The 14,760-nt window shown below is 36.4% G+C and overlaps 1 protein-coding gene across 2 annotated transcripts in view; it reads right to left on the reverse strand.

Moving 5' to 3' along the window:
* Nucleotides 1-4,129: 4,129 nt before the first annotated feature.
* The window catches only part of SH3RF1 (SH3 domain containing ring finger 1), a 94,906-nt gene continuing 84,275 nt past the window's right edge, over nt 4,130-14,760 (reverse strand). For both annotated transcript variants that reach the window (XM_072406036.1, XM_072406035.1), the window contains 3 exons: nt 13,129-13,472; nt 8,208-8,533; nt 4,130-7,473 (listed from right to left, as the gene is read on the reverse strand). In XM_072406036.1, coding sequence (XP_072262137.1) covers nt 7,305-7,473; nt 8,208-8,533; nt 13,129-13,472 — 839 coding nt within the window. In that variant the 3' untranslated portion in view covers nt 4,130-7,304. The remainder of the gene's footprint in view (nt 7,474-8,207; nt 8,534-13,128; nt 13,473-14,760) is intronic.

Here is a 14,760-nt window from a genome sequence, read left to right on the forward strand (position 1 = left end):
TTTAAATAAGAGCCGTTATTGACACCTGCTTTATATATAATTTTTACCAAAAACACTGAAAATCATAGAAAATTACTACAATAAAACTATTTTATAGTTCCTTACCCTCCCTCTCAGCACATCAATGGACCCCTAATTCCCCTGGACACAACTTGCTCTACTACAAGTATTGTGGTGCTGTTACATATGTTTATAAACAACTAATATCTACTCAGCTACCCTCCATTCCCTTTTTTGCTCAACAAGAACACTTTTTATACTTTGTCAAGTTTATCAGAAACACACTAATGCTAATATCAGTGCTAACCTGAGTAGGTTTTGCTTCATATACCTTATATGTCCAGGAAACATTACCATCTTTGTTGCACCACCTGGTAAAAGCACAGTGGAAACAATCCTCTCCATAAACACTTACCCAATGGATTATTAGAGTAAATGGCATTTTGTCTATGGAGGATGTGATCTTGTCCGAAGTGCTGAGAAATTTACAACCAAGAAATCCATTTAGCATCATTGTAAAAATTCATCACAAATAACAGACTATCCTAAAATGGTGCACACATACAGTACAAACAACCCTACTCTTATTTTTGTAACCTTCTTATCTTAAGAAAAGCTGAAGCCAGCTTCATCATCATGAATTCCTTTCAGAAAACATTAAATTCAAGTATGCTGTTAGAAAACAAGATAGGTGAAAAGGAAACAAGGAACGATTACACCATCTAAAGCAAAGTTCGATAATGATCAATGCCCAGATTCTGTCAATACTTGCAGCCCTATTGTATACTGTCCATAGAATATAAATAAAACAGAATGCTACTTTAAAAGCCTAAATAAAATAAACATTTCCGTTTGTACATTTACACACAACTGATGTTTAAAGGTACCCACAGAAATCATACCTGTATTACACAATGCATTACATTTAGAAAAATGCACACAAAACTGACATATGTACGGAGATGCATGATATATGTATTTAAAAAAAATAAAAGATTATTTTGCATAAAAATGTATACAGTGGAATGGTATCACTTGTGTTGTAAATGCTCATTACCACATGGACAACATCAGCTGATTTCTAGAATTATACGTGTTGTTAAAAGCAGTCATGTGATCACAGTGAAGAGCATTTTGTTCTTCTATGTTATGAAACATTTCTTGAGAGAACAAAGAAAGTAAAACATGCACTTTATGGAGCTTACCAAAATGTGTATGAATAAAGCTACATTGAGAATTGTTCCACACGGACTACTACATTGTATTTGCTCCTCCGTGGAAAGAGCTTACACTATTAAATCCTAAATGTGTTCTAGTCTAGGGTCTATCTTAACAACTTAAAACTTATACCAAAGCACATAATCAGCAAAGGGTATCTAATCAAAAAGATAAGTAATATAACCAAAATGGTTTTCCAATACAAAGAAAATGACATAAAAGCCAAGAAATAGGTGTGTGAAAACATATCTGGAGAAACAGCACACACAATATTTATAAAGTGACCTGAGAATTTGTTGTCCAAAAGCTTAACTGTACCCGGTTTGTTTAACTGCCTGGATGCTGCAAAGTGAATGGTTGAGGCATGCCAATTCAATCGTAATATGTGATTACTTTTAACATAATTACAGTCATGTGGATGGCTCTACCAGGTGGTGATGGTCTCAGAACTAAGCAGGGATCATCACAGTGGGATGTCAATCAGCCACAATCTGAGGAACCCCAAACAATCTCTGGAGGAACCCTGGATGCGAACAGCTGGTCTAAACTATAGGTTCTCTAAGGCTAAGTACACACATGCAATAATTATTGTTAGAAAACGATTAACGACCGATCAATGATTATTCACGATTATTTTGATATTACGATTGTTCAAATATAATCCACCAATAATGTACACACACTAGATATGATGGTTTAAACGATGCAGGAAGTGCCGTGTACTGGGGAAAGTGTATCACAGAACAATCCACAATCATTACACGACCGTACACACAATAGATAGCGAACTATCGATGCCCAATCAGATCTGCCGGGGCGGTTGTTCAGTCATTTGTTTTCAACGATAATTATTGACGTGTGTAGGTAGCCTGACATATCCTAGTGCCTCAGTATTGGAAAGCTTTGTTGAGATTCTCCTTCTGATTACAGTAGTGAAAACTGTTGAAATAAACTTCTCTGGAGTATAAGTGAGTGGAAGTAAATCTCGCTTGAACACAATATGCACAAAACAATACATTATTGATGAAATCTTGGGATACATTTGAGAAAGTAAAGGCACCGCTGTTCTTAAATCCCTTACAACTCAATCACTAGCTAGCTTTTCAAGGGAAAATTTTAATATTGGGGTACCCGCAGCTGGATTTCCTTATCTCTCTCTCTCTTTATATATATTTATATATACAGCTCACATAGGTGATGGTTCATGACAATTTATTTATATGTAAAAATGTACATTTATCTTGTAATACATTTCCTAATAAACAGGTGTACAACATTTTACTTATTTGTAGAACAAGATATCGATTATATGATGTCCATTATGCTAACGGATAAGAAGTCCCAAATGTGTGCAACACAGTGCTTGCGTGAACACTGACCGCCATATGGCACTTAACATGTCTGAAGTATTAGCAGCAAGTACTGACATAAGGGGAGGATTTACAAAGTCAAGCACATAATAAATCACACATCTGTCAAGAAAGCTGTTAAATCAGTATATTATTTATTACTTTTCATTGATCTGGTGACCCCGAATACCCAGAAGCACATCTGCAGCAATTATAAATGTGACAATTTTTTTTGCATTATTTTTGTTTTTCTTTTGCTTTCAATAAAATGTCAGTTGCATGTTGAAAGATGGTTCTGCAATACTTATGACCCATTAGAAAAGATAAGTCCCTGCTCTGAGCTGAGCAGCATTGTCCTATTTGAATGTGTAGTGCTTAATCTTGTACCTGACATTGTATTTGCTCTATCAATGAATTAGCAGATAATCTATATGAATAACAAATACATCCATGGAATCTATTTTTTCCTGTCAACTGATTGCATTTATGTTACCATTATTGCAATATACCTATATTATGTTCTACCACTAGCAATGCTGTACACAAACCATGAAGTACTAAAGACTTCACTGCAAAACAAATGCCAATGTGGAACTTGCAGTGTGCTACATAATATCACAACCTGGGACAATTCAGAGTGCTAAAATAAAACAACCAAAAATAACTTCAGTAAAAATGTGCAAATCTTGGTTGTTCCTGTAAAAGAGACTTGGGCCTTTGACCACTCTTGTCTTCTGAGCCCTACCTGGTCCTTCATAGCTTTACCGACCCATTGGGAGCCTCAAAGGTTGGAGGGATAGTGGCAAACCAAAGCTTTACAAGAACAGCAGAGACCTGCTCCTAATCATAGCTGTTGTTACCTCTTTTTTTACTGACGTGAGCCACTCATGTCTTTTATGGCATTTTAAATTAACCAAATTCTGGTTTACCTTAAAAAAAATAAATTAATATTCATATATAGCCCACAAACAGATTTTGCTACTAACTGTAGGCAGGGCTCAATATATATATATATATATATATATATATATATATATATATATATATATATATATATATATATATATATAAATTGTTGATGTTACATGAAATATGAGACATATTGATTTTCTTAAATGTGAAAGTTTGCAGTTACGTCTTGAGAAAATTAAACTGCTTCCATCTAAATCCATGTAGTCTGCCATAGAGATTACAAGAATTGTTTGGTCATATCAAGCTAAGACAGAAAAACAAATACATCCACTACTAGTAATTCTATTTGGCAGAACAAGTTGACAACATATTAAAATGCTGTATGTAAATGGATATACTTTCCAGTTGTTAAAATCATTGAAACTCATTATATTTCAATACTCCAATTTTATTTTATTTTAGGACTTTCTAAATCTGCAATGTTTATACCATATGAAATGTTTTTGACTTAGTCCTCTCCAGTAACATGCATGTGATACAAGAAAGAATTGAGGGTAAATACTAATTATTTAGGTATCATAAATAATACCTCGAACTACAGAGCCACAGTACTTTAGTCACAAAAAAAAATCTCCCATGAAAACCCTAAATTGAAAATGCTTTGAGTTTTGCTTTATTTTATCAGCATTTACATAAATACAATTTTTAACAAAGACCCATGAAATGAAACAATCTATCATACTGTTTTTCCTCAACATAAACTAAACAGTGTAGCAAATAAAAGATCTGGTGATGCAAGAAATAGGTGGCCATTTTTGTTCAGATAACAAAGGAGGTCAGTTTTGGCACATATACACACCTATGTTTACTCATCTGCTAAAACATCAAAACCACTGACAGGTAAAGTGAATATCATTGATGATCTAGTTACAATAGACTTGGCACTTGTCAAGGAGTGGGATTTAGGCAACACATGAACCGTTATATCAGATCAGTAGGAAGCCGAAAAAATGGGCAAACATAGGAATCTGAACAACTTTTACAAGGGCCAGATTGTGATGACAAGACCAGTGATTTTCAACCACACTAGTGTGCCGAGAGAGATCTTCAGGTGTGCCGTGGGAAATTATCCAATTACCATTGTCGAGTGTCTGTGCTGTAGTGACTTACAGAGTAATGTAATACTCTTCCATGTCAGTGGGTGGCAGTAGGTAGCTTAATTGCCTTGTTTATTCTTAGAAACAAGAGAATGGGCTATAGAGTGTAATTTTGTAACATTTTTGATTTGTGGTGTGCCGCAGGATTTTTTCAGTGTAAAAAATGTGCCTTGGCTCAAAAAAGGTTGAAAAACACTGGATTAGACTATGCAAAAAAGTGTCTATAAAAGAAAAGACCTTTGTAGGGTTGTGAAACCACTGTGGAATTTAGTGTTTAGTACCTGCCAAAAATATGGACAACCCTTTAACCAGCCACAGGGTAATGTGTGACCAAAATTATCTATGATCATGGGGTGGTGGAAAGTAACCCATCTAGTCCAATCCCAGAGATAAGCTACTATACCACAATTGATAAAAAAAAATATTGCTGGCCAAAAGAGAGAAAGGTGTCAGAACACAAAGTGCATTGCAGCTTGCAGAATATTGGGCGGTGTAGCTGCAGTTCAGTCAGAGTGCCCATGCTGATCCAGTTCACTTCAAAAAAGCCCTATAATAACCATATGAGCATCTAAACTGGACTAAAGAGTAATGGGAGAAGGAAGTCTAGCCTAATGCATCATGTTTCTTTTAGACAATGTGAATTGCCAGGTGGGTGTACATCATATACATGGGGAAGTATTGGTAGCAGGATGAGGATGATACAATTTTAAATGAACAATGTAACCTGAATTGGTAATAAGTTTACATTTGGAGACACCTAGAGGTATCTGCTCATAGTGTCAAGGGGGCTGCAGTTCTGCTGCTAAAGTAGGTGCCAAGTTATTCTGATCAATACTGACAGCATAAAAGTTTGTTTCAGCCAGGAAACCAGGCAGGCTTTATATGACCTGCTGCAGCTTTTAAGGAATACTGTAAGAAGCTTACTGTGTGCCATGAAATCATAGTAGACAACTTCAGTACAGGAGAAAAGCCTGTACAATTGTGCAAGGTAAAGGGTGGAGCTCAATTTTAAAGCCTTTTTTATGCATAGCAGGGTTCACATGCTTTTTGTGTGTGTGTGTGTGTGTGTGTAACATTAAAAGTTATGTATAGTGTATTTTCTATTTATCTCTATAGAAGATACAGTTAATGCAAACTGCACCTATTATACAAGAAAGAATGATAAAAAAAATGAACCACACAACCATATGAATGAGAAATGAACTACTGAAAACAATTGTAGAAAACTTTCCATATGCTTTAGGTTCAGTATAAGATGTGATAAAGCTTGACTAAAGAGCTGTAGTGTGAATGGGTCCCTAATGAAAACCTTCAGAAAATGTATATGATCTCCTCTTACAATATTGGGAATACCAACATGTCAGAAGATACCCTATACTTTGCCCCCCTGGTACTGCTGGTTATTTGGGCTTCTATGCAGCTTTGAATAGGTCAGAATTTGCATAGGGTTGACCATCAGGTATGGGAGTTTGCACAGACTTAAGAGAAATATGGGAAATAAATGGGGCATATTTTTGTCCATTGTTTAATTAGACACATTGATGTGGCCTCCATCCTGCAGAGTTTAATTTAGCAATTTTTCAATAATGGTCTGCATTTGCTTAGCATGTTACCCCACAGGGCAGTTACAAAAAAGCTACCTGGTAAAATAAAAAAATCAAAGAGAAAGCAATAGCCTGCACCTCCACCAAAATAGGAATACATAGATAACTAATAACCTATACTCAACTCAGTACACTCCACCAATTAATTCCTTTCATAGGTATCAAGGTAACAAAACTTTATTAGAAATTGCTCTCCTGTGAGAACAAATTCAAAGGTCATCTGTAATACATTATTATATATGTTTGATCTGATGATGGATGACAAGACAATTGTTATCTCTATATTATTTTAATATCATTGCGGTGAATTTTAAAGAATAATATTTCCTGCTTGTAATGTGAGGCAATCTTTATATTGCTGAGCCCATTATTTGTTCCCCTCATAGTTTCTGCATACTAATTAAAGGTTTGACCATCACTAATATGACCTGGACAAGTTTTATTACAGATTAAAAAAAACAAAAAAAAAAAACTACATAAATCTATAGTAAGTACTCTACAAATGATAAACAGTTACTTTACTGCTCCTCTGGTGCTTTTCCTAATAAATTTGACATTACCATGTTAAAAAAAAAAAATATTCCACCCATAAAAACAACAGTACAATAAAAGGCTACAGTGAAGTCAATATATCTAGGACAGTTTGCGAGAAAGGAATCCAGCTTCCCGTTTCTGTGCCATTTCATAAATTAATAAAATGTTAAATTTATAATTTCAAAAGATGTTTTTAATCTAAAAAAAAAAAATTGTACAAAACGGAAAGGAATCAAATAAATTATTAGCTAATGCCTTGTAAACATTGGTTTATTTGCTGTTAGGGTAGGGGGGAAAAATTAACAGTACAAGGCACAAATGACATGGACAAAGAAAGTCTAGGGGCAAAAAGATACCGGGAAATGACATCCAGTCCATTCCAGCTTGTGGCTTTGCCTTAGAGGTCTCAGATACCTCCTGTGATGCCAGGTGAAGGTTAGCACTAAGAAAGGAATGATAATAGCCAGAAGAGCTGTGTCATGCCAGTTTTCAGGGATTTGTGCTTATTTAATGATCGCTACAACAAAGAGTTAAATGTTCTCCACAAAGCTGCCTGGAAATAAGCCAGTTTTGCCGTTGCGCTGTAGTGTGCCTTTATACCAGCCATCTTCACGTTTCTTGTGCACAAATACAATGTCCCCTTCCTTGAGCTCAAGTTCAGCCTCACTCTGGGGTGGGTATGACACTACCACTCTGTATCTAGAAAAGAAATAATATGTAAGTCTCACATCTTTGCCATGAAATATCATTAATGGATTGACAGAACAAGAAGCTGCTGATTGCAAATACCCAATTTTTTATGGAATTTTTTGCTGCAAAAAGAAATAAATAAAATACCAACAACACTAAGGCTACGTACACACGTTAGATTTTTTCATTGGAAACAATATTTCACGATATATTCCAACAACAAAAGACTGAAACATGAATGAACGAGTGCTGTACATACAGAGCCGTTCTGTTCTATGGAGAGAGGAGAATGGGTGAGCTGCACCCTGCTGTGCTGTCCTCCCTTCACTTACATTGTGGTCATTCATCTTCCATCATTCGTGGACCTGCCAGGCTGGATCATGCCAGAGGCTTATATCAGACGAGAAATATCAGACTTGTGTACATAGCCTTGGAGCTCAAAATGTTAACATCACCAATCAGTGGCTGATCAGCTAGAAAACAGCTAGGTGGTAAGGATGGGTAGGGCCCTGTTCCTATGCCCAGTGTAAAGAATTTAGACAGTAATTGGGGTTCTTAGTTGATAGGTCATGGGTATATCGTTTAGAATGCCAGATGGTGCAAAGCTAAAATAACCAGGCTAACTGTAATAACTGGCTAAATGTACAGGGACTGATCTGTTTACCACTACTTTCTTCCTTGGCATGCTATGCACTTATTTTGTAATATTTTATTTTAGGTATAGATGACCCTAATTAGATTACCTTTCACAGACCACAGGTCGAGAGTCGTTTAGTACAGGGCCCAGTGATGAGCAAGGCTGCCTTGGTGGAGGTGCTATAGGAACATTAGGATCCACCAAATTAGGCTTGCGATTCTCCTGTGCCAGTGCATTGGCAGCTTCCCCATCAACAGTTCCAGACGGGACTCTAAGAGTGTTGCTTAAAATGTCAGGACCAACCGCTCCTTCCAAAGTGGTCCCTGGTGTAGTTTGTTCCAGTTCTAGTGTAGGAGAGTGAGGTGGAGATGCTCGAGGCTTTCTTTTTGTGGATGCAACTGATAACAACTTTAGCAAGCCAGTTTTCTCTTTCTGTAATAAATAAAATATGATTAGCCCATATCAGAATATGGACAATACATTTATAAATTTCTCTCTTTACAAAGAAGAGTTCCTGTTCTACTACAAACTAGCAGTACTAAACATTAACAAGCAAGTATTTTACTAGGTTCATTGTAATAATGCAGCCCATTCAAATTACATTTTAGACGTACGACACACTGAATAAAGAATCTTGAAGCACCGGGATTAGATGATGAAGGCATGGCAGGCAAGGCTAGGTGAGGAACTATAAGCTTTTATTTTTTCTGCACAGTCTCCTAGAGGTAAGAGCACAGTTGCCTCTGGGAATTCCACAGTTTTGCCTAGGGAATCTAAATTTCTTTTTTCTATTGCATCAGTAGGACAATTTCAAGCCCCTTATGTTCAGAGAAACAAAGAGCCAGAAATCCATGGAGCCCATAGAACCCATAACATGTAACACTAGTAGAAAAAAAATCTACTTCAAATTGCTGAAGAAAAGTGTATAAATAAAAATCACTCTTTGTGGCCTTTGGTTGAACTTGGGCTGTGGATTAAGTTATATTAGATTAAATTATAATTTATGGTTTTGTCACTTTGTCATTATCAATTTGAGGTTAAGAAGTGTTTCAGTTCTATTTTTCTATTATTTTTTTGTTTATGGGTTACCTGAACTCAACACTTAACAGCCTATTGTGTAGACATCAATATGTCATAGTATGATCTAAATCAGTAAATTGTGATATTCCAGATACCAAACTTTAAATAAAATCTGCTACATTTTTGAACAGCACATCCATCTGTGAGCTGATAATGAGAACAGCATATCTGCCCTCCCAGCCGTAGTGAAGCTTAAACTATACCTACCATGACCCTGCTGAAAAGATCTCAAAATTACTGCACAAACACTGTGCTTTAAAGTAGAAGTCTACAAAAACTATTACTATTTTATGGCTGCATGTGATATTTTATCCATTTCCTGTCCAAGTACCTAAGACAGGAAGTTAAAGAAATCTCCCTGCAGGATCACAGCATAAACGTATGAAAACAGGTTACAATCTTTCTCCCTCCATTACCATTCATCACTAGCTTCTTCAAAAAAACATGAACAACAAACTGAAGTTCAGGACAAAATAACAAAAATGGTATGTCCTGGAGGAGACTTGGTAGCTGGATTTAGTTTCTAGCTATTCAGTTCCAAAAGAATAGGCTTGAAATTATACAACTTTAGGGAATTCAAAAATTTGATGTACAGAACTGTGGCCAATGTAAAAATTGAGGACTCTATCTAGACAGTCTTGTGTCGCCTGTGTCTTTGTTTCTAATGGCACATTTTCATGTTTGGCTAGTATGAACCCATAATCTACTTGTTATATGCGGGGGGAGGGAACAACCTAAATTGTTTCTACCGACCTCCTAGTATAAGATGGAAAACTCAATGACTTTCATCTCTCTCTTGAAAATACATTTTACATTCAAAAATACAGGAAAAAAAAGAAAACCCGCTGTGTACTGTAGAAGCTATTATATACTTTTGGCTGTAACTCATTTTTATCCACAGAAGTACTGTCTAATAACAAAGCATAAACAGACAGATCCCATGTCTTGTTCAGCATAATTGCTACGTTTGAACATAAACATTAGTTTGGAGAATTGCTTGTTCATGCAAGTCAACATGTTCAAACACAAATGATGAACTTCTCTAAAACAAAATCCCCCCCCCCCCTTTGTACTGTACAGCAAATCATGCCATGTACTACTTGTTGTAGTAAATGAGAAAAGGAATATTTCAGCTGTACCAGTATAGGGAACCATGCGGTAGGCAGAGAAACAGACAGGAGTATACCATATACCAGTTTGCTGCATGTCAGAATATGGTGGGCCTGATTTTGACAGCAGTAAATGAAAATAAATAAAAGAACCTCTTTCTGTGCTATAGCAGTCAAATTTATGTGGGACAATCCAGTCAATTCATAATAAGGGCCAATACCAACTGAAGGAGTCCAATGGAATATTAACAAGTTTTATTTAAACAGAAATCCTTTTCTTTAGAAACAAATATCAGAGAAACAATAGTTAAAGACAATTTTTTTAGGTTTGTCCAACTAATATAAAAAAACCAATGCTAAAAAAGTGATTTATTGCCAAATGCATCACAATGCATGTTTTGTTACACTGCAAAATCCAAAACAAGACTGGTTCCCTGCCCCAGTGTGGATGAATTGTGTCCATAGAGATCCAATTTGGATTGAACTTATTACCTAGACACAGAACAGCCTACTGTGCAGACAAATGTTGGTTACTATTCATATAAAATTGAGAAAGTTAGAATGGTTTCTTCAATTCTCTCACATACTTGTAAATTTCTTAAAACAGAAGAAAAACCTAAGAAGACCGTGGAGCTTTTATCCTACCACATGCCCGCCACACGTTTGGTACCTGTTATTTTACCATGTGCTCAGTTACTCTGACAAAAAGATTTTGCAATGAAGTTAAGCTTAGTCCCAATAATAAAAAAAAGTCCTGCGAGCATGTAATTTAAATGGGCCATTTATTCAATTATAATTAATTTATGGAAAGGCGACCCAGGAAAAGACTGTTTAAACCTAAAAATAAAATATGCAGCAAAGAATTTTACCATGTGGCTCACATAGATGGAGGACATAGGAAATATTTTATCCTGCAGCCCTGTCACTGCCAAGTGTATCAATGCTATATTGTCATTCTTCATGTGCAGTGATAACATGATAATTTATAAATCTAATTCATGTATGAGTAGAAAATGCTGTCCTTTTTGTATTCACATAAAAAGAAAAATCCTTTTTTATTCTATTTTATAATGTTCATACAATTTTCTCTCCAAAATCATGGGTCACCCTCCCCCCTATTACTTCTCTTCTTCTAAGCAGCAAGGATTGAAAGCCAACATTTTTTTTGGACAATAATATAAACCTTGCATGTGTATAGGGCTTGTCGTCCATCGTCCAAACGACCGTTCTGGCGGATCCACGGACGACGAACAATTGTAATGGAAGTGAAGGGGAAGAGCGCGCAGCAGGGTGCCGCTCTGTCGTTCTCCCCCCCTCCATAGAGCAGAATGGAGTTATATGTACATTACTCGTTCATGCATCGTGCGGTTGTCAGTCCTTGAAAAGGATCATGAAAGATCCTTTCCAACGACAATTATTGAACGTGTGTACATAGCCTTAGACTTGTGAGAGGAAACCTATATAAATGGCACACAATGGCAGCTACAATGTTTTATTCATAGGGTAGGGAAAAGTTTGGGACTTTGGTTAGATTTTCATGATGTTGGGGTCTCTGCTGTAGGTTTCTTTTTACATCCAGCCACGTTATGACACTATCACTAGAACAGAATCTATAAAAATCTATCCATAGTTGTACTCACTATCTTACGGTGCATGTGCCGTTATCTCACCTATTGCTGCCGGCTTTCCATATAAGGATGGCCTGCCGGCATTACTACTTTCCTGCACGCCCACACTACACTCTCAGCGATCCCTGCAGTCTGCAAGTGTTTTCACTCTGCATCCCCAGGCCTCTGCGTGTCTAGATCCAGGTATCTTTGTCCAACATATTTTTAATGATTATTCGCTTCCTAGTGATTTATTTCTTAAATTTAATCTGTTCATTGTAAGCGCTCTTGATGCTTTACAGTATCCAACTATCATCACATTTCCCAAATACCACAATCCTTAGATATAATAAAACAAACCACTGAACAATAATATTTATTTATTTTCTTTCTTTACCTCATTATGTTAACATTATTTATTATCCTATCATTATAATATATATGTAATACAACTCTTACCATACCATATGACTCTATATATACTTCATAGATATTTGACCAATAACACTCAACAATCTTTATCCTCCCTAGCCCTCCTTATCCTCCCTTTTCCCCTTCCCTTCCACATTTCTCCATGTTTTAGATACAACGTGGTGTCATGATCTTTCCCACTTTTAAGACATCCCTCTTACAATGATCAACATTTGCTTCAAGAAAGTACCAATTGTTTTTAGGAGCCTATATATTGTTATATTCACCATGAACATAAGTTGTGACTAATATTTTACAACATACATAGATTCACATCACTGTAATAATTCAATAATAAGTATCAACATCTCCAGGACCATATTTTCCATCCATAATGACTTGTAAAAACTGTTCATATGATGCAGAACTAATCATTATTAATGTACCATTCAGACCAGATTTGATGATTTTTGGTATATGTTATTGTTTTACCTTGAACATAACCCTGTGTATATGTAATATTATTGTATGCAAATATTCTTCACCAAGTCCCACGAAACATGTCAGCACACGATATTTCATTTCTGTTTTCTTTTTTTGTTGATGAGGGATTTACTGTCTAGTTTTTTAATACTCTTATTTTTTGAAATACTCATATTTATCAGGGTATGCGGCCCCACCTACATTAGGGGAGGTGAACTGGCATATCTTTCTATATTTTATTTCAGTCTGAATGGGTAATTTGTTCTTTAGACACTCAGGACATTAGGTATCAAATCAGGAATAATATTAAAAGGCTATCAGTGTTTTTTTTTGTTACCTTGATGTCCTTGTCTTGCTTACTAGCAGCAGCAGAACTTGAAGTTGCTGAAACACTATCAGGAGATGAAGAGCTTCCAGTGGCTGCAGAGCCAGGCTTCCAGCTTCCATCTGCCTCCACAGAGGTCCCACTGCTACCACTAGAGTTGGCAGCCATTGGCACATTTGATCTATTGAGATTCATGGCAGCATTGATGTATGCAGCTGAACTTGAAAGCTGTGGCTGAATTTGGGCAGGAGAACCTTGGTGGGTATTGCCAGATGGTCCCTGCATAAGGGAAGAGGCATTTTGAGCCTGGATAGGAGTAACTGCAGCTGTCGGTCGCTCCTGATTATGGGCAGCGGCTGTTAAAACAGAGAAAGAAGTTGATGAGCACTAACAGGCATTAGACATACATTTTGTTATTATTAAATTCCAATGGATTAATTTGTTAAATAAAATAATTTATTTTTTACTTAAAAGGCAAACTTTTACATCCTCATTATTTATTACATATATTGTTAATATTGAAACAACGGTGTTAACATTTGATTTTGTTTTATTTTACACTTTATTTTACAAATAATTAGCATTTGTGGTGTTTTTATCTGTGGGAGGAGCCATGTTAGTCTCATTTGTATATTACTCTTAAGCTACGTACACACGGCAGATTTTTATCGCCCGATAATCGGCATCGGCCAAATATCGGGCGAAAATCTGCCGTGTGTACAGTCGGTGTCGTCCATCGTCCGAACGACCGTCCTGCTGGATCCACAGACGATGGACGACAACCGATCCTAATGAAAGGGAAGGGGAGAGCGCGCAGCAGGGTGCCGCTCCGTCGCTCTCCCCCTCCCCTCTCCATAGAGCATGAACGGTGCTGTATGTACAGCATCGTTCATGCATCGTGCACTCCCTTGTCGTTGGAAAGGATCGTGAAAGATCCTTTCCAACAACAAAAATTGCAAGTGTGTACGCAGCTTTACTTACTAGTTATATCTCACATTCTGGTGGTAATTGTGATTACTGCAGATCTATGCAGCTCTATGTAAAATAGATAAGTAAATAACAATAGGAGTTACATCATCTCAGCCCAGCCAATCAAAAAGGCTGACGTTTGTCAACAGGACAATAACAAAGGAGAAAATGGCATTGCCCTGTGTGGGAATAGGGACAGGTGAGTCTTGCAGGGGTTGCGCTTTAACTTGGCATATGAGGAATTGATCCACTTATCTCTATGCATCTGAACACAATTAGTCACCATAGCAAAATTTTTGAGCTTGGGACATACTGTTCAGCATAGACATTAAAAGATGAGTGAATCATTTCTGCTAATCTGACTGACCTATAATTCTTCCAGTCAGTTTAGCATTATACAGCAGAACTAGTAAAAAAAAAAAAATTCAGGGCTGATGGCAGAAAGTAACAATATGAATACATGTAGTACTTTTTTTTAATTTTACCACTAATTAAAAGATATTTGGAGATTCATTTCAACTACACTTTTTACACAGAACTCAAACGGGTATAGTAACTAGAAAGTGAATTAAGAAGAATAGAAATAAGTGAAGCTGAACATTATATGGTAAACATAGTTAAATACATGTAAGAAAAAAAACTTTTTAATAAACAGTCATACTGACATGATAGAGA

Source organism: Pyxicephalus adspersus, chromosome 3 (assembly GCF_032062135.1).
Source record: "Pyxicephalus adspersus chromosome 3, UCB_Pads_2.0, whole genome shotgun sequence".
In the NCBI taxonomy this organism is placed as follows: domain Eukaryota; kingdom Metazoa; phylum Chordata; class Amphibia; order Anura; family Pyxicephalidae; genus Pyxicephalus; species Pyxicephalus adspersus.